At 47.8% G+C, this 27,085-nt stretch overlaps 1 protein-coding gene across 1 annotated transcript; it reads left to right on the top strand.

Annotated features, from left to right (window-relative positions):
- On the top strand, positions 1–26,979 carry POLA2 (DNA polymerase alpha 2, accessory subunit). The gene is made up of 18 exons (XM_008159114.3): positions 1–404; positions 3,044–3,168; positions 3,624–3,715; positions 3,896–3,953; positions 10,160–10,266; positions 12,519–12,712; positions 13,360–13,448; positions 14,858–15,013; positions 15,530–15,592; positions 16,206–16,248; positions 19,367–19,491; positions 20,080–20,118; positions 21,023–21,096; positions 23,877–23,985; positions 24,485–24,591; positions 25,261–25,320; positions 25,591–25,717; positions 26,493–26,979. Exons 1-18 carry the CDS (start codon positions 326–328, stop codon positions 26,640–26,642), a joined length of 1,797 nt encoding a protein of 598 aa, XP_008157336.2. The 5' UTR covers positions 1–325; the 3' UTR covers positions 26,643–26,979.
- Positions 26,980–27,085: the final 106 nt, after the last annotated feature.

Here is a 27,085-nt window from a genome sequence, read left to right as displayed (position 1 = left end):
GGTTTTTCCTGGCCGCTCTGTTGTGTTGCGGGTACTGAGATGCTCAGCGGTAGCTTTTAGGAAGTAGGAGGCCGTTCTCCTCAGGAGAGCGACTTCTCGAGATTTCTGCGCCATTCCTTCGGGCTTCGGGGGCTTCCTCCACATTAAAAAAAAAAAATTGTTTCTCCGTGACTGACGCCTGAGGTTTGGGGCTATTTGGTCACCTTCCGTCCCAGCCCCCTAGAGGGCGAAAGGATCAGCGGGACCTCGTCCTGCGCATCGGTCGCCCGTGGGTTTCTTGGACTCGGTGGGAATTGGGTGGACCCGTCCCCGCTCCTGGGTCACCATGACCGTGTCCGTCCAGCAGCTGACAAAGGAGCTGGAGATCTTCGGCGTGGACTGCGAGGAGTCTCTGACTGAGAAACGTGAGTCCCTCCCCGCTCCCCGGACCCCAGCCGGGGTCCACGCTCGGCCGGCTCGGGGTTCCCAGCCGCCTAGTCTAGGCCCTAGGACCCAAAGGGAGCGCTTCCGGTGTCCCCTCCCCTCGATGAGGCGTCTCGGTGCGTGAGAGGGAATCGAACCGAGTTTGGGATTTGGAAATGCTCACCGAGTACTGCTTGGACCCCGCCTCAGAAGTGAGAACATGAAGTACGGTTCTAAGTCCTTGCGGGTTCCGAGGTGGAAGGGGACGTGCCGGGGTCACACCAGGCTCCGGGTCGTCTCCAGGTTTGGAAAGTGTTTAAGCCGGAGGTGTGGGGGCGGTGAAACGAAGCTGTTTACCCCGGCCCCTCTCCCCAGCCTGCACCTTACACTCCTGCCCACCCGCCACTCCTCATCAAAGCCGCTGGCAGTCTGTGCAGACGGGAGTCCCGTGAGGCGGGTTCCTGAAACAGTTCTAGCTTTGGAGGGGACCTCAGGGAGCTGGTCAGCGGGACACATGCAGGAACAGACGGGAGAGCTGGCCGCCTGAGTCGGTCTGTGACTCCAGCCTCCTGTCCCCGAGCCTAGAGCTCCATCCTGTGGGCCGATGTGTGGTCAGGCGCGGGGCAGGGTAAGGACTCCATTGAAGCACCTCTGGGGTATGTAGAGTTCTCGGTTTTAGAAACGGATGAGTGTGCACCTGCCCTAACCATTCATCAACACTTTGAACTTTTTATTTTTAATTTAAAAAATTTTTAATATATGTTTTTATTGATTTCAGAGAGGACAGGAGAGGGAGAGAGGATAGAAACATCAATGATGAGAGAGAATCATGGATCGGCTGCCTCCTGCACACCCCGTACTGGGGATCAAGCCCACAACCCGGGCATGTGCCCTTGACCGGAATCGAACCAGGGACCCTTCAGTCCGCAGGCCAACGCTCTGTCCACTAGGCAAAACCAGCTAGGGCTGAACTTTTATCATATTAACTTGTTAATCTCTTATGAGAGACCACATTACTCCTATGCCTGGTGCATACTCTTCTTAACAGGAGACTTAAGTGAGAAACCCAATGCTGGTCATTCATTTATTACGTGAGCTTTTTAAAAATAAATAAACAAATAGATAGATAGATAGATAGATAGATAGATTTCAGAGAGGAAGAGAGAGGGAGGGAGATGGAAACATCAATGATGAGAGGGAATCATTGATTGGCTGCCTCCCTACTGGGGGTCGAGCCCGCACCCCAAACTTGTGCCCTTGACACCTACTAGGGCTATAATGTGAGCTTGAAGTCAAAACAAGAAAAATTAGTTGTGCCCTAACTGGTTTGGCTCAGTGGATAGAGTGTTGGCCTGCGGACTGAAAGGTCCCAGGTTCGATTCCGGTCAAGGGCATGTACCTTGGATGTGGGCACATCCCCAGTAGGGGGCGTGCAGGAGGCAGCTGATTTATGTTTCTCTCTCATCGATGTTTCTAACTCTCTATCCCTCTCCTTTCCTCTCTGTAAAAAAATCAGTAAAATATATTTTTAAAAAAAGAAAGAAAAGAAAAATTAGTTGTGTGAACCAAATTTGTAAAGGCTTCAGCCCAGGTGCTGTGGCTTCCGTCTCATGTGGGACTACATTGGCAGTGGCGTTGGAATCCTAGACTCTGACTTCATAGTCCCTAACCTCAACGGGACTCTGATATTGCCTGACAGTTACACCATCTTTCCCTGCGTGTTCACTCTGAGTCTTCTCGGTGACTGGTTTCCACCTTCTCCTCCTTTGGCATCTTTCTGTCCCACTCTCAGTTGATGACTTTACTTCCTGTTTTGCTGGAAAAATAGAAGTTATTGGTGAACTTCAGTAAGTTACTACTATTGCGTCTTCCTGCCTACCTGTGTCTGTGCTGTCTACCCTGCCTTCTTTCCTGTTACAGTGCATGTATTCCCATGTTCCTGGCAAAAGCCGCACCTTCCACTTGAGTCCTAAATGCCATTCCTTCTCACCTTCTTAGGGACATCACTCCAGTAATTCTCCCCTCTTACATATTTTGTATTTTTCTCTATTTGAGATTTTTTCCTTAATAACATAGAGATGTGGTTCTTACTACTGCCGTTAAAATACTCTATTGAGCCCAGCCAGGTGTGGCTCAGCGGCTGGCCCAGGAACCAAGAGGTCACGGGTTTGATTCCCGGTCAGGGCACATGCCTGGGTTGTGGGCTCGAGCCCCAGTGTGGGATGTGCAGGAGGCAGCTGGTCGATGATTCTCTCTCATCATTGATGTTTCTATCTCTCCCTCTCCCTTCCTCTCTGAAATCAATTAAAAAAATTAAAAATAAATAAAAGTGCCAAGCCCTTCCCCATCTCCCGGATCCCTCTCCTGGCTGTACTTTTCTACATAGCACATTTAAGCCTCTGATACACTACATATTTTACTTATCTGTTCGTTTTCTGTCTCCCACCAATAGTAAGCTTCATGAAGACAAAGATTCTTCTCTGTTTTGCTCATTGCTGTATTCTCATGCCTAGGACAGTGCCTGGCATTAGTAGGTGCTGAATAAATGTAGATTGAGTAAATAGAGGATCATTTTCTCTTTTCAAGGTGAAAGCTGCAAGAAATAAACTAAGTTTTTACTTGTCCAATGTTCCCCCCACAGTGGCAGAGCTGTGTGCTCGGTATGAACAGAGTGAGGAGGAAATGGTACGCGAGTTCATAGCCTTCTACACCAGCACACAGAAAGACTGCCTTACCTCAGAGACCCTGAGCTCTTTTGAGCATGAGGTAAGGGCACCATGTAAGGGAACTCATCGGGTAATTCTCCGTTTCTGCTCTCCAGGGGAGGCAGGTTGACATATTGAGAAGAGCGTGGGCTTTGGGACCCACCTGGCTTCCAGGCCCAATGTGAGCTCGGACAGACTATTGAATGTCTCTGAGCTTGGTTCCCTCTCTGTCAGTGGTTCTAGTAATGCATGTTTTTTAGGATTATTGTCAGAATTACATGAAAAGGGATGTAAGCCACTTAGGACTATGCCCAGCAGGTGGTAGGTCTTTAACAAGTTATTATTGTTGTAGAGAAATTGTCACAGAATAAGTCTTTATTTTTAGTTGAACATGTGTGTCTTCTTAATTCTTACTTTGAGGAATTTTATATCTTTAATTATATTTCTAATGACTGTTATCTACCTTTTCTAGTACTTGACTTTGGGGTAATATATTCAACGTCTTTTATTCCTCAGTTTCTGAGCAAAAGATTGTCCAAAGCCCGTCACAGTGCCTCCAAGGACAGTGGGCATGCGGGAGCCAGAGACATTGTTTCCATACAAGAGCTGTATCCTTTCTGTGGAAGGTCTTTGCCTCAAGCCATAGTCTATTTTATAATTTATTTACAGTCGCACGTGTAATTTACAAACAAAAATAAAAAGTACCTTCTGTTCAGATTTCTATTTAATCAATCCTTGCCTTAGATTTTGAGAAGTTTATTACTGTTTTTCTTAACCAATATTTTTAGAATTGAAGTGGAGGAAGAAGAGGAGACCCTCTTGAACTCTTATACCACACCCTCTAAGGTGAGTTTACAGTGTTTGGAATTGCATTCTGCAAATAGTGTTTTTTTCTTTATTCTAAAAACATCATGACATTTGAACTTCTGTGAGAAAGTTAACCACTCATATAGTTTCCATGTATTTCCTACCATATTTCCTCTAATGCATCTTCCTTCCCTTGTGCATACGTGTTTTTACATAGTGGCAGTTCTTGTGAACATTTAATTATCCTGCTTTTCTCAGTTAGCATATCATAGAATTTTTATAAATACCATTTCTCTGTAACTATTCTTTTTAATGGTTGTATAGTTTCATATCAAGTGGAGATACTGTAATTAAATAATCTAGTTCCTGTGTTGGATTCAAGCACGACAGAGAGTAGGGTAGTGGAAAAGCATTGCCCTCAAAGCCTGAGTCAAAAGACCTAGGTGACCTTGGGTAAGTGGTTTTAGCTCTCTGAGCTGCAGTTTCCTTATGTATACACTTAGGGTTCATTATTCATTTACTGAGCAACTACTATGTGCCAGGCGCTGTACAATGAATGAAACGGGCATGCAGGGGCTCTGCCCTCCAGAAGCTCACAGCCAGGGGATAATAATCTATCTCGGGCGGGGGTGGGTGTCAAGCGGGGAAAAAGGAGACATATGTAAAACTTTAGACAATAAATAAAATAAAATAATCTATTTCAGAGGGATTGAGGATGAAATGAATATGTAAAGTGCCAAGCCCATAGCAAGGTATTCAGTAATAGTAGTTACTATTTATACAAAATAAATTTATATTATAGAATTGTGCCTCTGAAACTTGTATAATTTTGTTAACCAGTGTCACCCCCAATAAATTCAAAAGGGGTGAATAAATAAACTTATGGAAACACATAAACATGGAGTAAGCCTTAATTTTTCAAAGTAAATTACATTGTAAGAAAGAAAGTAAATAGTTTAAGTGTGTCTGTGGAGAGCAAGAAAGCTAAAAATGTACTTTGTAAAGTTGCTAAACACAGCCCTGGCCGGTTTGGCTCAGTGGATAGAGCGTCAGCCTGTGGACTGAAGGGTCCCAGGTTCAATTCCGGTCAAGGGCACATGCCGGGGTTTCAGGCTTGATCCCCAGTAGGGGGTGAGTGGGAGGCAGGTGATCAATGATTCTCTCTCATCATCATTGATGTTTCTATCTCTCTCTCCCTCTTCCTTCCTCTCTGAAATAATAAAAATATATTTTTTAAAAAAAGTTGCTAACTGCCGAAACCGGTTTGGCTCAGTGGATAGAGCGTCGGCCTGCGGACTGAAAGGTCCCGGGTTCGATTCCGGTCAAGGGCACGTACCTTGGTTGTGGGCACATCCCCAGTGGGGGGCGTGCAGGAGGCAGCTGATCGATGTTTCTCTCTCATCGATGTTTCTAACTATCTCTTTCCCTTCCTCTCTGTAAAAAATCAATAAAATATATTTAAAAAAAAAAAGTTGCTAACACAAAACCAAGTGCATATAACATTAAATGGAGTAATGAGATTCCCCTTAGAGATTATAAAAGCAATACTTGATCTTCCCCTTAAAGGTGGTCCTCTCCTAGAGTCCACATCTCAGCAGAAGGTACCTCCATTCTTCATTCGCTCAGGCCAGGAACTTTGGAGACCTCCTTGAGTTGTTCTTTCCTCTCATAGCCCCATGCACCTTACCCGTCAGTCACATCAGCCCTGCTTCCAGGACGGGCCCCTCTCACAACCTCCACTGCCACTACCAGGCCCTGGCTTCACCGTCTCCTTCTGAATGAGTAGGACAGCCTCCTAACCGGTCCCCTGGCATCTTTCTGCCTTGTCCATTTCTAACCAATTCTCTACACAGCAGCCAGAGTGCTCCTTTCAGCCCTAGTCGGTTTGGCTCAGTGGATAGAGCCTCAGCCTGTGGACCAAAGGGTCCCGGTTTCGATTCTGGTCACGGGCACATACCTTGGTTGCAGGCTTCTCCCCGGCCCGGGCCCTGGTCGGGGCTTGTGCAGGAGGCAACCAATCGATGTGTTTCTCTCACATCGATATTTCTCTCTGTCTTTCCCTCTCTCTTCCATTCTCTAAAAATCAATGGAAAAATATCCTCGGATGAAGATTAACAAAAACAAACAAACAGAGAGATTGCTCCTTTCAGATGAAAGTCAGGCCAGGTTTCTTTTGTTCACAATTCTCTACCAGTTCTCCATCTTCCCTGGTAACTTAGTAACCTTGTAAATTCAGAGTCAGAGTGTGAGGTTCTGTCTGAGCCCGCCCTATTCCCTCTGGTTTCCTTCCATGCTCCTCCTCACTCTTCAAACACACCAAACAGGTCCACCTCATATGTCCCTTTGTCAGAGGGAACAAACTTGGCTAAAATCGTAACACCCTCTTTTTTTTCTTCTTTCTTAAAATATTTTTTTACCAGGGGCCCGGTGCACGAAAATTCGTGCACTGGCGGGGGGGCGGGGTCCCTCAGCCTGGCCTGGGACCCCTCGGGGGGTGTCCACCTGCCAGCTTAGGCCCACAGTCTGACATCCTTAGCACTGCTGAGGAGGTGGGAGAGGCTCCCACCGCCACTGAGCTCGTAGCTGTCAGTCCAGCTTGTGGCTGAGTGGAGATTCCTCTGTGGGAGCGCACTGACCACCAGGGGGCAACTCCTGCATTGAGCTGCTGCCCCCTAGTGGTCAATGCGCCATGTCAGCGTCATACCTTTAGGGTTAATTTGCATATTACCCTTTTATTATACAGGATTATGTAGGATGGCTTGTTTTAGAGAGAGAAACATTGTTTCGAGAGAGAAATATCGATTGGTTGCCTCCAATTACGCACCCTGACCAGGAATTGAACCGGGTGACCTTTTGGTGCATGATTGGTTGCCTCCAATTACGCACCCTGACCAGGAATTGAACCGGGTGACCTTTTGGTGCATGGGACGATGCTCAACCAACTGAGCCACACTGGCCCGGGTCTCTCCTTTATTTTATTGCTTTATTTTTCTCCATAGAACTTACTACCATGCAACATGTTATATATTTGCTCTTTGATTTAGTCTGTCTCCCTCCATTAGAGTATAAGCTCCTTGAGGACAGAGATTTTGCTTTAGTCACTGCTGTTCTCCCAGTGCCTGGCACAGCAGTAATTGTTGAAGTACAGACTGTCTGAAAGAGGACAATTGGGTGGCTCTCCAAGTAGCATCAAGCAGATTGTAATACCTGTTGGGGCCACCATCCTATTGATCTGATTGACAACTTCGCAGCTCCAGAATGTATCTGACTTGCCTGTATATCCAGAGTTAATCACATTCTTGGGAATTGACTCGTGGTAACCCAGCTCTCAGTATTTCGATGTGTAAGTCAGATGCAAATTGACTGTTGAAGTATGTACCCTCTCAAAGACTGAGGTGCCACATGGGAACACCCATTTCTACTATAGAGGTACCTGGGAGACTCAATTATAAATCAGAATTTGTGACCATGCAATCAGAGCTCATTTGTTAAAATGAGCAAACAATTTGAAATACATGTCTGAAGCTCAGAGGAGATGCAAATATGGGTCTGGGCTAGAGATATGTCATATGCTGAGAACAGTACCCATCTCGTGGAAACTGCTCAATCATTGTACACCGGGCATCAGTAGTGCCCAACGCCGGCCTTTCCACAGTCAGTGCCCGGTGAGGTTGCCTGACCCTTGTCAGGGCTTGGGGCAGGTGTATTCCTGTTACAGTGGTGAATGTCAGTGGGCTTGCTTATTGCCATTGAATATTTGACTTGTGCACTTGGCAGCTATTCTTCTGCCTTCATGCTCACCATAAATCTTCTGGTTATAATTTGGGTTTCCACGTGTCCTGCCTGACAGGAAAGGGTGTATTAGCCTAAGAATATGAAGTTCCCATACCATTGGCATAAAATTTCTAGTAAATTAATAAACTGGCATCTTTGGCTATAATTTGGGTTCCTGTGTGGTGTGAGAATGTGCTTATATGAGGATAGGGTACCCACTGATTTCTCATAACAAGTGAGTAACTGGCGTGTAGTGGTAATAGTGAAGCTCATGAGCGTGGGCAGAGTGAGCGCATCCCTGAGGAGTGTAAGGGCAGTTGACTTGTTGACAATCAGGTTTCACGACAAGGGCTGAGGATGAGAGAAATGAGACTGCTTTTCCCAGAGTACCATCCTCTTGCCATGTTCTGGGAGGCAAACTGTCTCTTGAAATAATCTCTGTACAACATTGGCCCTAGAGTCCTACAGAGCATTGTATATTAGAAATATCTTTTGGGAAAATAGTTTGAGAAAATATATACACTGAGTGGCCAGATTATTATGATCTCTGAATGCATAATAATCTGGCCACTCAGTGTATATCCCTCCCCCTGGCCAGGCTGGCCGGACCCCACCCATGCATGAATTCATGCACCGGGCCTCTAATACACACACACACACACACACACACACACACACACACACACACTCTGAGTGGCCAGATTATTATGCGTTCAGAAATCATAATCTGGCCACTCAGTGTATATCAAAACTATAAAATCTTTTCTATCTTTGACCCAATAATTCTTCCTAGTAAGACTCTCCTAAGGAAATAAACCAGATTATGAGAAAAATCTATATGTGTGACAATACGAATCTCAGCATAATTTATATTTACCCCAAATTATAAGCAGCTGATACATCCAGCAATAGAGAAGTCATCCTGTAAATTATTATGTACTAGAGGCCCAATGCACGAAATTCGTGCATGGGTAGGGCTGGCGATCAGGGCCGATCTGTGGGGCAATCCACCTTGGCTGCCCACTTGTTGGCCCTGACCCCTGTTGCCACTGCAGCCGCCAGGCGTTGCCTTCCTCTGTGGGGCGATGGCAGGATGATGGCGGCGGGGGGAGGTGGGGGGGGCCCGGCTGGCACCCGCCTTGGCTGGCCTGGGGCCTGCGGGCTGGGGGCAGCTCCTGCGTTAAGCATCTGCCCCCTGGTGGTCAAGTGCGCATCATAGCAACCTGTCATTCTGCTGTTCGGTCAATTTGCATATTAGCCTTTTATTATATAGGATAGGATAAGTTCAATTCAATCAATACAGCTACTAAAAAGGATAAAGATTGTAGCAATGGCCCTGGCCAGTTTGGCTTGGTGGTCAGAGCGATGGCTCTTGTACCAAAGGGTCACGGATTAGATTCCCCTGTCAAGGTGTGCACGTACCTTGGTTGTAGGTTCCCTGGCCCTGAGAGGAGCATGTGCAGGAGACAACCAATTGATGTCTCTCTCATGTCGATGTTTTTCTCTCTCTCTCCTCTTCCTTCCTCCCTTCTACTCTCTAGAAATCAATGGAAAAATAATATCCTTTGGTGGAGATTACAAAAAGATTGTGGCATTGTGGAAAAATGCTGGTAATTAATATAGAGCAAAAAAGATCAGTATACATAGTACTTAAACAAAGGTTTATATTTAAACTAAAATTGTACCTATTAGAATTTGTATTTTTAATTGGAAAAATAGTAAAATACTAGAAAGGAATATTAAAAAATGCTTGTTGTATAGTGTTCATCTCACAGTCGCCACAGTAAGCAGCTTTGGTGGCATGACTCAGATGCACAGCCAGGAGGAGCCCAAGGGCAGACTAGTTGGCCTCCTGGTTGCAGTCCAGGCAAGGGTTTTGCCTTAGCTCTGTTGGTCAGTTATCCTAGACTTTGGGGAGCAATAGGTCTCTGGACTGCGGGTTTCATCTCCATTCTGGGCATATCCTGGGATTCTTGCTGATGAGCAAAAACCAAAAAATGACTATCAATGAGGTGTTTGCTAAATACTCTCCAAGTATGAGCTCAACCATGTTTTCTGCCTTAGTCATTCCCTTCTCTAATTTTACAAATGTGTGGTAGACTTTGCCAAAATAAATAGTAACATGGTCCCATCCCTTCTCAGGAAAATCTGTCCACACAGGTCAAACCCATGCATTGTTGAACTCACACCTGTTCTAAAGCAGTTAGAGATGGGGAAGAAGGTGACCACATGCATGGTTTGACAGGACACATGCCTGCTCGGCAGTCCTTTTGGGAAAGGTTGGCACTTTTTCATAATTGCCTTCAACATGGGGCCAGTATTCTGATAAAAGCTGGGTTACAGTTGCTGAAGTTTTCTATATGGGATTGTGCTTGGCAGATGGGACTTTTAAGACCCAGTCCTAAGGAACTATACACTTAATTAGTAACTGAGTCTGGGGACTGGGATTTTGTCTTCTATTTTGTTTCTAGGGTTCTCAGAAGCGAGCTGTCACCACCCCAGAAACCCCCTTAACAAAAAGGAGGGTGTCTACCCGCAGCCCCCATGTGCTCCTCTCGCCATCGAGTTTCTCTCCAAGGTAGGAATTAACTCAGCTGCCCAAAAGCCTCTCTGCCCTCCCCTTTGTCTGGTTATCCGGGGGAGGCTAATCCACCATCAAATTAAACTGGGGGTAACTTATTGAAGGGGTGGACGGACACCCGCCGCCGTCAACTGGCTGGAGAGCCTGTTGCCCTGTGCCCTCCCTGCGCTCTCTTCCTGTGTGGAAAATTACTGTTTCTTACAGTAATTAAGGAAATCACTTTCCACCCACTTTTCTGGGGCTCGTTTCCTAGATCGGGAACTGATATCTTGACTGGAAACAACCTGTCTATTCAGGAGTCTGAGTCCTCCCAGTCCTGCCAGCGGAGGCGCCGAGCCTTTCACCTGCTTCTGTTAGCTCGTGTCGTTGGGTTTCTTTTTCTTTTTCCCCATCTAAAGTAGTTATTTGTTTTTAAAAAAGAAAAGCACGTATCTTTGTTCATAATGTTGCATAACCTGTTATTGTGCCACCTCAGGTTACAGCTGGTTTCTGAGAGTTTTCTTGTCACTGTGGATCTGCACTGACTTAATTGGTGTTTTGTCCCTGCAGCCACTTCTGCACGCGAATCCACAGAGATCATACGTGATTTTTTGAAATCCGTAAATGACATGTCTCATATTAGAGAATTCCATAGGTGAGGGCTGTGCTGCATGGAAGAAAGGTTTGCCACACCAGGCTGAGGCTGAGGAACAGAACTGCTGACCGTCTAGGGCAGGGGTGGGGAACCTTTTCTCTGTCAAGGGCCCTTTCAGGGGCCATACAAAATTACCAGCTTAAAAATGAGCCTGCTGTATTTGGTCAGACATTTAATTAACTCACCCCTCATGCCTTGGCAGGGACAAAGGATTTTGCGGGCCGTGGTCCGCGGGCCAGACGTTCCCCACCCCTGGTCTAGGGAGACGCTGGCTGCCAGGGCCACCACCTCAACTTTGCATCATTTCTAGGCAAGCGCTGCTGAAGACTTCTGTTGCTTTAGAAAGGAGGTGATAGCAGTCGGTCAAGATGAGCCGTCATTGGGTTCTAAAGGACAATTTGACTTTCATGTGGTCCACTGCTGCTTTGGGGAGTTCTCAGATTTTTTAGAAGCGAACTTTCTAGACTGACAAAGGCGCCTGTGAAACTTGGTGTATAGAGATGGTTCTCGTAGGCGGGCCAGCACTACTGCAGTGGTCGTATTTTCTGAAGAAGCAGTCCTTTGACACCTGTAGATCTTTGTACAGCTGACCTCGTGTGAGTGTTTCGGTGCCTTAAAGGGCCGGCGGTCACAGACATCCCACCAGCTTGGCAGGGAGGGGCTTGGAGAAGTCGGGATACGCTGCCTAGTCATTTTTAAATGCACGCTAATAAAGCCGACATCAGAAACTGGTTTTGTAATTTATGAAAGTAACTTCTAAATTATTCAGGTGGAGGCAGCCCTGGAGATGGAGATAATTAACTGAGTCATTTTCTGTAGCCTCTGTGGAAAGACAGAACGATGGCCCCGCTTGCTGTGGGCCCACATACAGCTGGTTCCTGCAGAGTTTCAGTGCATTAAATACTAGTAAGCCTGTTCTAAATAGGCCTCTCTAAGTTAGTTCACAGCCAAGGGTTAGAAGGCCTCACTGTCATCTAAGCAGGTAGCAAAGTCAGTGTCCTTGGAGGTGTAATTTACCCCTGGGGAGGGAGTGGAAATGTGAGAACTTGTCAGTTGAGCCTTGGAGAATGGGAATGTTTGTTCACCAGCTGACCAGATTCATTACATCTCCCCACCACGGACACTGGAAAGTTGGTTCGTTTCACTTCATTTTGTTGTTGTTTCCACCTGGAACTATATGGGAGGTGATATATACTAGTACATGCACAGCAACCTTTGGCTCGTCCAAAGTTCCAGGCTCTGACGATGTTCTAATAAATGCTAAATATTCACAAGAAGGAAAGAAAATGGTACTTGAAGTTTGCTTTTTAATCAGTTCAGAGTTTGGGTTTCGTTTTCCTTTGTTTAGTTTTAAGCCAGGAGAATGACCCTATAAAATATCTTTCTGTCTCTAAACTTCTCTAACATGGTTGGGATTGCTCAACCTGGTCTTCCGCAGCCCCTCATTCCTGAAATTCCTTAAAGGTCTGGGTATGTCTGACCCCATTAAGCTGATTAGGTTTACAAACCCCAGCTTGACATCTCTCCAGTCCCCATTTTCAAAAGGTAGCCTCATTTTGTTCCTCTCTCTTTACAGATGAACACAGTAATGTTCGTCTCTTTTGCTTCCAATTAGTGCTACTCCCTCTCAGAAATATAACTCAAGAAATAACCGAGGAGAAGTGGTTACCTCCTTTGGCTCAGCACAGGGCGTGTCCTGGTCCGGGAGAGGAGGAGCCGGTGTCATCAGCCTGAAGGTCTTGGGGTGTCCAGAATCACTAACTGGGAGCTACAAATTCATGTTCCAGAAGCTCCCAGATATTCGAGAAGGTGATTGATTTTCCCTTTGAAATTCTGGCGGATATAAAACCACCTGGAAGGGTTAGAGTAAGTAGCAAAGCGTCAGCTAGGCTGCAGAGCAAGTTCCAGGGCTGCCTTGGAATACGTAAGTTCGTAGGTGTCCTCTGGGGCTCCTGTTAGTGCAAGGACATGGGATGATACTCTCAGTAATTCTCCCCGGTGACTTCCGTTTGCTAAAGAAAAGTGGTAAAGGAAAAGCACATAACCACTTCCCAGGAACAACTACTTGAGCTATGTAAAGGAAGCCAATTAAAGTATTAAAGCAGAAAAACATTTATGGCTTCTTCCTGGTAAAGAATGGGAGACTGTCCAGGTTGGCCTTGACTTGCCCTAGTTCTCACTGATGAGCTGAGTAACAGGAAGGCTGTGGAGTGGGGATCCATGCTGCCCCTGGGATTGTGCCCCGGGATCCGCTGTGGCCAGATGGAAGGCCAGCTTCAGCAGCAAGTATCAGGCAATTGGCTAGGGCTTTAGAAAGTATAAACTGGCCAGCTCTCCTAAGCACCCTTCCTGCTTCTGTAAAATGACTGGCGTTAATGTTTGACAATGTGCTGTATTTTCTCTTTTTGGCAAGTGCAATGTCTTAAACACAATATTTTTTCCCCTTGGGATTTCAGTTCTGACCTGTAAGATAGAAGAACTTGGCAGTGAACTCAAGGAACATTACAAGATTGAGGCTTTTACTCCTGTTCTAGTTCCAGCACAGGTAAGAATTGTTCCCATGGTCCTTCCTAATTAATACTATATTTTTAATCCCTGGTGAAAAGCATCCTCTTGTGTCCCTTTTCACTTCTTGTCTACCTGCTAGTTAGAACATCCTCCCTGGTTCGATTTGGTAAAATGGGTCCTTTTGAAGAAAGACTTACAAATGCTTTCTGGTTTTATGACCTTGGATCCTGCACACAGCAAAGATGGAAGGCCTTAGCATTCCGTGTCAGACTGTGAGGACAACAGCAAGGACAGGAGTTCCAGAAACGAGTTTCACAGTCTCTTCCTTGTTTGGTCTCTGTTGTTATGAACTAGCTGCTGCCAATAGTGTCTCTACATCGTGGTTTAATCTGGCAAAGGGCCAGTGCATTCTTTAGAGGGAGGTGTGTTCTAGAAGAGCCTTTAAGGTACCTCGGTCAGACATTTTCATTCAGAGAATGACCAGTTGGGGAAGATAATGTGAAACCATGTGATATGAGGAAGCTTGGGAGGAAGTAGTGGAGGGGGGACAAAGATGCATGATCTTGTGGGAAAAGATTAGACTTCCTCAGTTTGCCCCAAGGAATGGGAACAGGACAGAAAAAGCCACAGGAAGAGAAATTTCAGCTCAATTTAACGAAGAACTTCCGGTTAAGTGGCAGTAAGTATAGTGTGTAGTTAAGGATGTGGCTGTAGAGCAGGGATGGGGAACCTTTTTTCTGCCAAGGGCCATTTGGATATTTACAACATCATACACAAGCTACACAAAATTATTAACTGAAAAATTAGTCCCCCCCCAAAAAAAATTAGTCTGCTATACGTGGTCAAACATTTAATTAACTCACCCCCAATGCCTTGGCAGGGCCAGACCAAATGATTTTGCGGGCCTCATACAGCCCATGGGCCGGATGTTCTCCTCCCCTGAATAGAGCCAAACTTCTAGGCTTCAAAGCCAGGCTTCACTCACCGTTTAACCTTGGCTAAATAATCTGGTGTCTCTGTTGCTCAGTTTTCTCGTCTGTGAAGTGGGTACAGTAATAGTATGCCCCTCACATTTGTTGTGAGGACTAAATGAGTTAATACATGTAAGCCTTTAGAACAGTGCCTGGTATTTGGTAAGCTCAATACATGTGAGCTATTATTATTAACAGCTACAGCTATCCAGAGATGCAGCGGGGGCTGCTCTCGGGGTGCAGGGGCAAGTTCCCCTTCATCGAGATGCTCAAGCTTAATGGTGCCACTTAGGGGGTCTCAAGCATTAGGTGGGCAGACTGGACCCCTTTAAGAGTTCTAATACCCCTGAGAGTTGGGGTTAAAATGATACCTGCCAAAATAATGTGTGTTGTTATTTGGGGTTTGCTTTGCTATTCAACCTGTTGACTTCAGAATTTGAGCTTCTGTTCTTTTGTTGCAACCTTCCTTCCGCAGGAGCCTGTCACGCTGCTGGGCCAGATTGGCTGTGATAGCAATGGGAAGCTGAACAACAAGTCGGTGATTCTGGAGGGAGACCGAGAACATTCCTCTGGCGCTCGAGTTCCAGTGGATTTATCTGAGCTCAAAGAATACTCTCTGTTTCCCGGGCAGGTGAGACAGGATGCGGCCTGCTCTTTCTTCTGCAGTCTGTGCGCTGGGCTGTGGCGTAGGAATAAGCATTTCCTCACTGGCCTGCTGCTCCTGGCTTCCAACCTCTGCTGCCATGAGATGTGACTGGAGCACAGGCCCAGCAGCGGACCCTGGTGAGGGGATTCTGATTTGCCTTCGTATCTCTGATCTTGGCTCTGGAATCCGAGGCCCAGGTTCAGATCCCAGCTCCACCCCATGAGGTGTGTGACTGTGGCCATTTTAGTTAGCCAGAGTGTCTTCACCTGTGAAATAGGAATAATAATTCTTACCTCATAGGGTTGTTGTAAAAGTTAGGTCATCCGTGCAAAGCATAATTATTATTACTAATACAACCCCCTTAATTTGGTTTCTAGAAAAAATACTGCCAAGTTTACAATTACAAAATGAGAGTAGCTGGACAATATTTTTTTAATTACATCAAAATAATTTATTCCTGACCTCTCGTTCATCTGCCCTGTTTTGCTTCTTGTCTTTCAGGTTGTAGTTATGGAAGGGATCAACACCACTGGCAGACAGCTTGTTGCCACTAAACTCTACGAGGTACCACATTGGTCCCCTGCCCTCCCTCCAGGTTTGCCATGGGCACAGATGTGCACTTTGTCCTTTTAAAGAGCCTATTTACTTGCTTCTCAATTCTCTCTCTGGAGTAGGAACCTACCTCTAGGTCAGGGGTTAGTAAACTGTTTCTGTAAAGGGCCAGAGAGTAAATATTTTAATAACCACAGCCGTAGACAACCTGTAAACCATGAGTGCCTGTGTGCCGGGAAAACTTTGTTTACAAAATAGGTGTAGCCAGATTTGGCCCACAGGCCGTAGTTTACCTGTCCCTGCTCTAGGCAATAATCTTCCGTGGATTTTCATAGAATGCAGGGGAGAGTAGCAGACATGCTGCTCTCCCCTCCTTCTCTAGGACACACACTTTGCTCCCACTTTTTGCTGGGTGTTTATGAGTTTTGCTGTGACCTCCCATTTTCTGGGTTTCTTTGTTGCTCTGAGCAAATATAGAAAAACGGCAGATACCATCAGCTCTGTGAGCTTTTAGCTCCATGGAGCAAGACAGCTACAAACACGCCCCTGTTCGGTGCCCACCCTTTTCCTTACCACGGCGATGCTTGGAGCAAGACCTCAGTTTCATTTCTCTCCTGTTTCTAAGGGTGTGCCACTTCCATTTTATCAGCCCACCGAAGAGGATGGAGGTAAGTTTGGGTTCAAGCATTGTTGTGCCAACAATGACAGGGTGGGCAAGGGTCTAGGAGTGCAGTGCCTCAGGCCCGAGGAAGCCGCAGCGATGGGGCCCGGGGGCGGCCAGGGGTCTGACCGCCTGGGTTCTGCATACTGAGGCGTGTCCGTTCAGTGCTAATGTTAACAGGTATTTGAAGGTTGCTTTGAAAAAAGGAAAACTAGGAGCTATTTAAAAAAGATTTTTTTTCAATGCAATGTGGTACCCTAGAGTGGATCCTGGAAATACTAGTGACATCCACATCAAGTCAGGAATCGTTAACAGTGATGTGTCAGCGCTAATTCCTTCATTTTGACAAACGTAGGAAAGATGCCGCCATCAGGACCACTGGGTAAAAGGTATACATACAGCAACTCTGTACTGTCTTCGCTACCAGTTTAAGGTTATTCCAAAATAAAAAGTTTATTTAAAAAATTAGATGACTTTCTAAGAAAGCCCAGAGTTGTTTGGTAACTAAACCAGATGGGGAAAGACAAAAATAAATTTTAACAAACTTTGCTTCAAAATATTTTAAAGCATTTTTTAAAAATATATTTTTTATTGATTTCAGAGAAGAAGGGAGAGGGAGAGAGAGATAGAAACATCAATAAGAGAGAATAATTGATCGGCTGCCTCCTGCAAGCCCCCTACTGGGGATAGAGCCCGCAACCCAGGCATGTGCCCTAGACTGAATCGAACCCGGGACCCTTTAGTCTGCAGGCTGATGCTCTATCCACTGAGCCAAACCGGCAAGGGCTTAAAGCATTTTTGTAAGGAAAGAAGACTATTAAGGATTCACAGTAAGATGGCCACCGCCCATACACATTAATAGTGTATGAGGTCGTTCTTGGCGACGATATAGAACGAGGAATGAAATTTAGGAATTGATGATACTGTGCATTTTATCAGAAAACGTGTTTATGGCAGTATGAGTAGCATGGTGGTGTTAGATCAGTTTCAGAGAATGAAAAGAAATGAACATGGTTGCCCTAACTGGTTTGGCTTAGTGGATAGAGTGTTCGCCTGTGGACCAAAGGGTCCTGGATTCAGTTCTGATAAGGGATGTACCTCAGTTGCAGGCTCCTCCCCGGCCCAGGCCCTGGTCGGGGCTTGTGCAGGAGGCAGCAGTTGGTGTGTTTTCTCTCACATTGATATTTTTCTCGTCTTTCCCTCTCTCTTCTCTTCTCCCTAAAAATTAATGGAAAAATATTCTCGGGTGAGGATTAACAACAACGAAGGAAGGGAGGGAGGGAGGGAGGGAGGGAGGGAGGGGAGTGTGGCTGAGATGCCCAGAGTCTGAGCTGCCAGGGAAGCCTTTGGAAGCAGCTGAGTGTGTTGTGAGACGGTAGGAGGGAGGCACTCCTGGACAGAGTAAGATGTGGGCCTTGCCCTCCTGGTGCTTGCTAGTTGCCCTGGGTTTACATCTCCTAGAGGCACCGCAGAACCAAATTTAACTTTGCCCCCTGCTCTGTATGAAACTTATTCTTCCCGTTGATTCTCTGTCTCAGTTCATGGTATTATTACCTGTGAATGTGTTACTTTCTACGACAAAAGGGACTTTACAGATGTGAATAAATGCAGGCTTTTGAGCTGGGGGTTATCCTGGATTATCCAGGGAGGCCCTGTGTAGTGACAGGGTCCCTAAGAGGGAGGACAAGAGGATCAGCTTCTGAGAGAGTAGAAATGTTAGGCTGCTGGCTTTGAGGATGGAGGAGGGGCCCCGAACCAAGGAATGTGGGTGGCCCTGGAAGCGAAAAAGTCAAGGAAACAGATTCAAACTTCCAGAGGGAACACAGCCCTGCCAACACCTTGATTTTAGGACTTCTGGCCTCTAGAACTGTAAAATAGATGCGGGTTGTTTTAAGTCACTAATTGTGGTGATTTGTTGCAGCTGCATGTTAAGAAGTCCGGGATCTTTGGATTTTGTTGTTTTGTTGCAAGCTACAGAAACTGGTTCAGACCACCTTAAGAAAAAGAGAATTTGTTAGAGGAAGTCCAGGTAGCTCACAGACTAGACAGGCGGCTAGAACCAGAATAGGAGCTAGCAACTCCAGGTGTCCAGGTAGCAGGAATTCCCCGCTGTCTCGTCCGGTCACCTCTGCTGGAATAGGTCAGCTCCAGCCTTTTTTCTGTCCTTGAATAATTCACCTTGAGATTCCAGAACCTGGGAGGAGAGGAAGAAGGGCTGACACTGGGTCACATGCCTGTCCTGTGGCCAGGGGAGGACAGTGCACCTAATTTACAGCCCCTCCCTCCCAAGACTGCTTTATGGAGGAGGCAGCTGGTTCTCCAAAGAAGAGCAGATGCTGTGAGGAAAAGGGCAACACAGGAGTGGCCAGAGCACAGCACCCCTGCACCCCACCCGGCAGCAGCTGCTCATTCCCAGCCTTGCACTGCAGCCTGTTTGGGGACAGTTTCAGTTTTACAAGATGAAGAGTTATGGAGGCGGGTGGTAGTGATGGTTACACAACATTATGAATTTATTTAATACCACTGAAATGTTAAGAGGGTTAAGATGGTAAACTTTATGTTATATGTATTTTACCACAATAAAAAAATTAGGGGGAGCCCTTGCCAGGTGGCTCAATTGGTTGGAGCATCGTCCCATACACCAAAAGGTTGCAGGTTCGATCCCCATTTGGGGCAACGTACGAGAGGCAACCAATCATTGTTTCTCTCTCATATCAGTGTTTCTGTCTTTCTCCCTTCCTCTCTCTCTAAAAATAAATTTAAAAAACAACAACACACCAAACAAACATCCTCGGGTGAAGATTAAAAAGAAAAGTTAGGGGGGGAAATATAAGAAAATCTCACTTTGATCCGTCCTCTCCTAACTGCCACATTCCTCCCGCCACTCCCATGTGCTGCTCGGAGTGTGCATGTCATGTGGTCCAGGTATTTGCGTACCCATCTGTGCACCTGCTGGTGGAGGATTCTGTGAGGATCGGGATGTGGTCTTATTCATCTTGGGTTTCCCGAGTTGCACACACAAGGAGACTCAATTAATTGAATCCTGTGGCATTTCTCCCTAATTGTCCTTTCTCCCACCATCCCAGGATCTTCTAATCAACACCTTACCATCCTTTCTCTCTTAGATTTTGAGCAAAACATGGTCCTGGTGGCTTGTGGACCATACACCACATCTGACAGCATCACGTATGACCCCCTGCTTGACCTGATTGCCATCATCAACCATGACCGGCCGGACGTTTGCATCCTGGTAGGGGGCCCTCCCAGGACAGCTTCGCTCAGGGAGGCACCAGCGGGAAAACCAGGCAGTTGGCTTTAGAAAAAGATCCAGTGCCGATCTAAATTCCTGGGAAGCGTTTCGGATTCTCCTCCTTTTAAAAAATATTTTTTAGTTCTTCATCTACATCTTTGGAGATGTGTACATGTCTACAGGCCTTAATTTAATCTAAAAGCCCAACGTTTTTACATCCTTCCTTGTCTTTACAGGATCCTTGCCTCTGTCCCAGTTCTCCAAGTTCTGACCTGTTCTCTTTTTAAGTGCAAAGCACTGCTGTTAGCGTGGTAGATTTCCCTTGCTGGGTTTAGACGATTAGAAAAAGCCCAGTATTGTAGGAGGCTGTACAACTGGTTATGGGGCCATGGTGGACTCCCTGCTTCCAGGCTTCCCGGCCTCTGTCTGATCTTGGCTGGGTGCCCCCACCCCATTTGCTAACTGTCCCAGGCTCTACACGCAGCCTTGGCAGGACAGATGGACGCTGAGAAAGAACTGCTAGGAGGGGTGAAGACGCACATGGTTCTGATTTGATGCTTTTGTTTCTCTCCTTGTCCTTATTTGTAGTTTGGCCCTTTCCTGGATGCTAAGCATGAGCAGGTTGAGGTAAGTGACTGGGATGAGGGGGAGGGTGGTGGATACTTGCATTCAGTTGAGCCCTCAGTGTTATTTTCATCTCATTTTATTTTATGTTTTTGTTTTTATTGTTAATCCTCACCCGAGGCTATTTTTTATTTTGTTTCATTTTTTAAAATATATTTTTATTGATTTCAGAGAGGATGGGAGAAGGAGAGAGAGATAGAAACATTGATGAGAGAGAAACATCATAGATCGGCTGCCTCCTGCCCACCCCCTATTGGGGATAGAGTTGGGCATGTGCCCTGACCGTGAATTGAACCGCGATCTCTTGGTTCCTGACTCGAGGTTCAACCACTGAGCCACACTGGCTGGGCTATTTTCATCTCTTGGAGTTACCCTGCATCTAATCCCTATAGCTAGTCAGAAAGACATTGTAGTGGGGCATTTTAAATAAAGATATGGAATTTGAGGGCTTCATTTCACCAGAATCCAAGGCCATTTGGGAGCTGGGGGAGGGAAATACAAATACTTGAGTCCTGGTGTTCCTCTGTGACGCCTGACGCCAAGGCCGGAGAGCGTCGGCACAGATGCAGGTGTCCGGGCGTCACGGGCTGCACTGGGAAGTCCCTTACCATTGCTCCCCTCAGCTCCGTGGCCCAGACCTGCTGTCCTTTGATGCACTAACACAAATGGCCCTTCCCGGACATCTACCCAAACGCTCATCCTTTTAGTGTTTCAGCTTATATTCAAGAGGATTAATTATTTCCCGGTCTCCTTTCCTGTCCCCATGGGACCCAGCTCCTTACGGACAGAGAGCTGTCCTCCTTTGCACCCCCTTCAGCTCTTAGTTCAACAGCTGGTACATTGGGTCATCTAACGTTAAACAAATGAATCATCGCCAAATGTCCCCCCTCTCAATCTTTTCTTGCAGAACTGTCTCCTGACGAGTCCATTTGAAGATGTTTTCAAGCAGTGTCTACGCACGATTATTGAAGGGACACGAAGGTCAGAATTTAGAAATGCTGCCTTAAGCTGCCTAGGCTTCTCCTGGGCTTCCTTCCCATTAAAAAACTGAAATTGTTCAAAAGGAGGGGTAGTTCCTATCCTTTCATCTTTTGAACTAGGGATCAGATAGAACTCTTGAACTTCAAGGGCACAGACGCTGCATTGAGGCATCTTTGTAAACCACAAAGATAAACACACTTGACGTTGCTCTTCCCTTGCTCGCTCTGTACTTCCTTCCTTTTCTCACTCCTGTTCGTATACACTCATGTTCCACGGAATCTTCCCAGGATGTTCCTGGAAGTGTGTGATGACTTACACAGCAAAACCCCGAGAGGCCTGGACATCTTATTGTGTGAGTGAGTGTTTGGGGTGGGCCCGAGTCCTTCCCCTGAGTCACTGCTTGCCCACATTTTGTGGGCATCGCCGGTGGCCAAAGCAGCCGTGGTAGAAACTCAGGGTGGGGATCTTGAATCCCTGCCATAGACCCGGGGGAAGGAGCCGTGGCAGGTCACAGGGGGACGAGAAGAATGTGCAGTTCTAACTTGAGAGAAAAGGTGCTGTTTCAGGAACAGTCACTTCCTGTCCCTTTTCCTGCGGTGCTGGGTTTGGGAGAGATTGGTGTAGGTGATAGATCTTCTCTGGGGATTTGCTGGCCTGTAGCTGAGCTCATAAAAAACCAACATTCCTGAGGATAAGCTTTTAAAAACAAGTCTGTAACAAAGGTAGATTTTAAAACAAGATGTATAATCTTCCACCCCTTGACCGAGTGAACTGATCCCAGAGTCGATTAGCCTGAATACTACCTTCCTGTACCGGCAGCACCATGGCCGGTATGGTAGGCCTCGTGGACTGGGGGAAACAGCCCCTAAATGACCCCGAGTCAGGGGACTTGAATGGTGCAGTGACCGGCTGCGGCGGGAACTGCCTCTTCCTCCCGTGAAGATGGCTCTGCTTCCCTCTCGCCTCCCAGGTTTGCTGTGGCCCTGAGAGTTCATCAGACCTGGAGAGCTCGGGAGATAAACCCCCACAAACAGGAGCAGGGCTGCTGCCCCTGTGCTGTCAGCCTGAGGTCCCCTTGGGGACAGGCAGGGCTGCGTAGCACTGCGCCCGCGCGCCTGGGAGCTTTCAGTGTGAGATTGGGTTCTGTTTTGGTTCCTCACCCCGTGTGGTATTGACGGCAGTGGCACAAACAAAGAACAGACCAGGCTTTGTTACCCTGGGGCAGCACCCAGCACCACCAGGCACTTTCATCTGCGGCCAGGGTGTGCCCTCGGGTAGGGAGGCTGCCCCACCTCCCCCCAAACAGTATATAAACAGTCCTCATTTGGGGAGTTCCTTTTTATTCCTGAGAGGTCGGAAATGCAGAGCATTAAGCTGATTTATCAATAAAAACCACAACCAGTGAGAAAGCACCTCCCTCACAGGAGCCAAGCCTGTGTGAGGGCCCTCCCAGGGTGATGTATGAGGTTGTGCAATCCTCAGCATAGTTGGAATTTTCTTTCGGAGCCCTCCCCCTGCAGCCGGTCTATAACCATGAGCAAGAGCGTTTCCTCCTTAACTATTGCTCTTCCAGCGCCTACACTGAACAGCAGTTCCTTCTTAAAGCCCAGCTGTACCTTCGTGTCCATCCAGACTGAGCCCCTGGGGCCTGGAGCACAGGCTGTCCCCTCAGGTTCCCCCAGCCTACTTGCTAGCCTCCGGCACCAAATTGGTAGACTTGGATAATTACAGTGAATTTTCAATGTCAAGGGGACTGTAACTAATATGTGAAGTTCCTTTGGTCTCGAGATTCTGATTTTCTGTTGCAGAAGTCTCAGTTCACATGAGCAGGGGTGACATACAAGTGACAGCAGTCACCAACACCTTTATCCTGTACGAGGCAGCTCTGGCCATTGGCTGCATTGGGGAAGGCCACCCTGTAAGGAGAGAAGGAGATGGCAGTGAGAGTTCCTGGTGGGTTTTAAATAAGAGTCCTTTTAAATAAGGTTTATAATAGGCCCCTCTGCAAGCACAGCTGAGGGGACCAAGGAAATGGGGCTTTTTTCCTGTCTTGTGTGTGGCTGGGGAGGATAACAATTGGCCCCCAGAGTTAAAGGTTTTTATATCACTTATGCGTTGTAACCTAGGGATTCTCCTTCTGCCTCCATCAAAGGAAACATCTGTCAGCTCTGCTTTTACTGCTGCTGTTAAATGTCTTTCATTCTTCCGAGGCTGTCTGCTGAGAAATAAGAACAGCGCATCGCCTCCCCAGGGGAGAGGGGAGGGGCTGGCTCTGGGAGAAGCCAGTCAGGTTTCCCCATCGCTCTGAAGACCTCTCTGTCCTGGATGCCGCTCCGTGGCCCAGTGCTTGATCCAGTAGGAGGCTGTGGTCTCCAGGTCTGATACATATGCTGGTCCCTCCCCAGGCAAGAGCCCTGTCACGAGACTTAACGCCTTTAAGCCACATCTTGGTTTCAGCTCTGGCTCTGAGGCTCTGATCCTTTGGTCAAATCCTGTCTTCCTAGATTTTCTAGATCCTAACTTCTCTACCAAACAGTAGTTCCATCTTCTCCTCATCACGCAGAGCCAAGAGAATACATCCTGGGTGACTGCTCCAGGTCAAGGTGGATGTGTGAATGAGCACAAATTGTCCCATGGGAGGTGGCATCTCTCTTCATAGGAGAGTTTGGTTCTGAAATACTTCCCTGGAAGCAGGGTCTTGGACAAGCGCTGTCGTCCAGCTGTCCTTACTCACCTGCGTTCATTTTCCTCCCTCTTCGGATGATTTTGTGACGGAGTAGCTCCGGTTCCCACCTCGTCTTTGTCCCATCGTTGAGAGATGTGCACCATGAGCCTGTGTACCCACAGCCGCCTTTCAGCTACTCCGATCTGCCTCATGAGGACAAAAAGGTACCAGCGTCCCCTCCTTGGCCAGCAGGCAGCCAGAATCGATTGTGCTGCAGGTGACCCAGCTCTGTCCCCGAAGTGGAGGTGAAGATGCCATTTTGGGGCATGCACAGGGCCTGAATCTTAAGCTACTACTCTTTTTTGAAAAAATATATATTTTTTTATTGATTTCAGAGAGAAAGGGAGAGGGAGAGAGAGATAGAGACATTAATGATGAAAGAATCATTAATTGACTGCCTCCTGCAAGCCCCCCACTGGGGATCAAGGCCACAACCCAGGCTTGTGCTCTGACCTGGAATCGAACCATGACCTTCTGGTTCACAGGTCGACGCTCAACCACTGAGCCACGCCGGCCAGGCTTAAGCTATTGTTAACAGGCACATGTGCTCATAAATTACTGTACGCTGGTTTGGGCTCCCTAAGCCCTTGGAGACCCCCAACTTTCATAAGGAAGTTTTGAGCTTGGAGTGCACATGTGCGTCTCAACCCCTTCTCGTTTTAGCGAGTGCAGCTTGTGTCCGAGCCCTGCAGCCTCTCTATAAACGGCCTGGTCTTCGGCTTGACGTCCACGGACCTGCTCTTCCACATGGGGGCCGAGGAGATCAGCAGGTGAGGCACGTTCCAGCCCCGCAGGCAGGACCGCGGCCCTCCCCACACCCTTGGGCCCTGGAGGGAGCCGTTGGAGCCATTGTTTCTGTTAGCACTTGTCTCTGCCGTCTTTGAGACCCCAAAGAACCACGTCTGCTGCCTGCACTTAATTTATGGCGAGAGAAGTTTATCTGCCTTTCTCCTCCCACGTTTGACCTAAATAAGGGTGGTGTCCCCGCTGGCCTGTGAGCTTTGGAAGCTCTTCTCCCCACCAGAGCAGTGAGTAGCTCTGCAGAGAGTCCGCCGCAGCCAGATCTGTGCGTGTCGGTTCTGCAGCCGTGTGAACATGGGCGTGTGCTTGTTGGCGGAGATTTGAATTGTGAGGGTCACCCCAGCTACACGCTCCCTCACTGGTGCAGACGCTGCGTGCTCTTGCACAATCCAGTGCTGGCTGTCATGGTTTTGATCACAGGGGATTCCTGCTCTTTCCCTTCTTAACCCAGCATCCTGCCCCTCCTCATGTGGGAAAAGACCGAGCTACTTGTGGGTGGGTCTTTAAACTTCCCCAGAGGGACGCTCTTGCCTTGGCAATGTAGTTTCTCTAGTTTATCAAATCCTCGAGTCCTCCCGAAGAGAAACAGAAACTGAAAAACAAGGTTCTGCATTCCATTTCTTATCTGCCTTCCCCAGTGCTTCTGGAACTTCAGACAGATTCAGCCGAATACTCAAGCACATCCTGACGCAGAGGAGGTGAGCTCGCTTCCTGGAACAATGACTGGCCGTGGGGAGATTGCTTTGGGCTCATGCAGCTCTGGCAGCTTTGATCCTGAGAGCCTTTCCCAGGCCACCACCAGGGAGCTCCACCCTGTGATGACAATCTTGTGTTCTGCCCCCAAACACAGAGGGGAAAGGAAAAGAGTCTGTGACGGCATGGGAACCCGCGACATAGAGGGCCTCCATGTGGGAAGGGGGTCCTGCATCTGAATCAGCTGCTCTGACTGTTTCTCTCCATCTCTGTAGCTACTACCCACTGTACCCTCCCCAGGAAGACATGGCCATTGATTATGAGAATTTCTATGCCTATGCACAGCTGCCTGTCACCCCAGATGTCCTCATAGTCCCCTCAGAGCTCAGATACTTTGTCAAGGTAAGACTGGACTCTGCTCTTCCCCAGACAGGCCAGAAGCAGTCTCTGACTTTCCCTTCTAGACCACCCACCGCGCCCACTCTTCGTGGGTCTGCTGACGGGGGTGGTGGCCTCGTTTCTTGGGAGCGGTGGTAGGACTAGAAAACAAATCTCTTAATCAAACACTTAAGTAAATGACATCCTCTTGCTCCCTCTCCCCCCAGAGCTTGGTGCTCAGTCAGCCCAGCCTGGGAGCCCTGTAGGCAAGAAGTATGGCCCTCAAACAGTAGTTCTCAGGGGGCCCTGCCACGGTGACCTGGGGACGGTTCACTCATGTGCTTGCCTGCTCCACCCCTGAATCCTGACTTCACCTCCAAGTGGCCTCAGCCCTGAAAACTTGGAGGTTGCTCATCTCTGCCACCGAGGCCCCGCCCACCTGGAGTTGGGTTCCTGGGATTTGGGACTCCCCCAGCCAAGTCCCCTCTTGCCAACCTCACGTTGAACTGGCTCTGGGTTGGCAAGAGGTAAACTTTTTCACGTTGGAAAACAGCCAGGTCACGTGTGTCTCCAAATTTGGGAGCTGATTGACATCTGCCCAGTGACCTCCATTCTGTTTCAGAGACTCCAAAGGAACTCAGTTTTCCAGTAATAAGTTCCCATATTTGACGTAAGATGTGTTTGGTTGCATGTCTTTCCATTTTATAAAACCGTTTGACATCTGTTAGATAATTCCAACTTTGTCACAGCAGTCCTAGTTTGGCCTTTCCAAACCCGGTCTCCTCCTCTCCTTTCCCAGGATGTCCTTGGCTGTGTCTGTGTGAACCCTGGGCGCCTCACCAAAGGGCAGGTCGGGGGCACCTATGGCCGACTCTACATCAGGAGGCAGACCATGGACGGGGAGGGGAGGCGGAGTCCGTGTGTTGCCGCCCAGGTGGTGAGGATCTGAGGCCTGGGGTGCTCTACCGTCCCCCACTGTGGAGGCCCTCGTGTAGCCATAGCCGCCAAGAGCCCAGGAGTGGCCCTCTGACAAGATCCCAACTGTTGGAAGGTGAAGGAGCAGAGGCAGCCAACTGCAGGGGAGAGGCTGCGGGGAGAGGGCCCGGCAGGGAAGGCGTGTGCGGCTGCCCAGGCTCTGAGGCTCCGGGAGAACGCTTTTGTTTCTGACACACGAAGTCCAGCGCGAACTGGCTGGGGCCGCAGCGTGCTCAGAAAAAGCAAGATGGCTTTGTGATTTTCTACGTGAGTCAGACACAGAAACAACTTTTGGAGAAATAAAAGTAAATTCTGAGTGTAACTTCTGGGTCTAATCTCTCTCCCACTCTCTTTTTCCCGGTGGTGACTAAGGAGGGTTGCCACCTTGACCTCCGTCCAGAGAAGGCAGAGTGGCTG

This window comes from Eptesicus fuscus, chromosome 13 (assembly GCF_027574615.1).
Source record: "Eptesicus fuscus isolate TK198812 chromosome 13, DD_ASM_mEF_20220401, whole genome shotgun sequence".
Taxonomy (NCBI): domain Eukaryota; kingdom Metazoa; phylum Chordata; class Mammalia; order Chiroptera; family Vespertilionidae; genus Eptesicus; species Eptesicus fuscus.
Note: the sequence above shows the minus strand (reverse complement) of the source record. Positions and strands in the feature narration are given on the sequence as shown.

Coding starts and splice junctions, on each gene's coding strand:
- POLA2 (XM_008159114.3), top strand. CDS start 326: ATGACCGTGTCCGTCCAGCAGCTGACAAAGGAGCTGGAGATCTTCGGC. Junction 3,954..10,159: donor CTTATACCACACCCTCTAAG/GTGAGTTTACAG, acceptor TTTTGTTTCTAG/GGTTCTCAGAAGCGAGCTGT. Junction 24,592..25,260: donor GGGGCCGAGGAGATCAGCAG/GTGAGGCACGTT, acceptor TGCCTTCCCCAG/TGCTTCTGGAACTTCAGACA.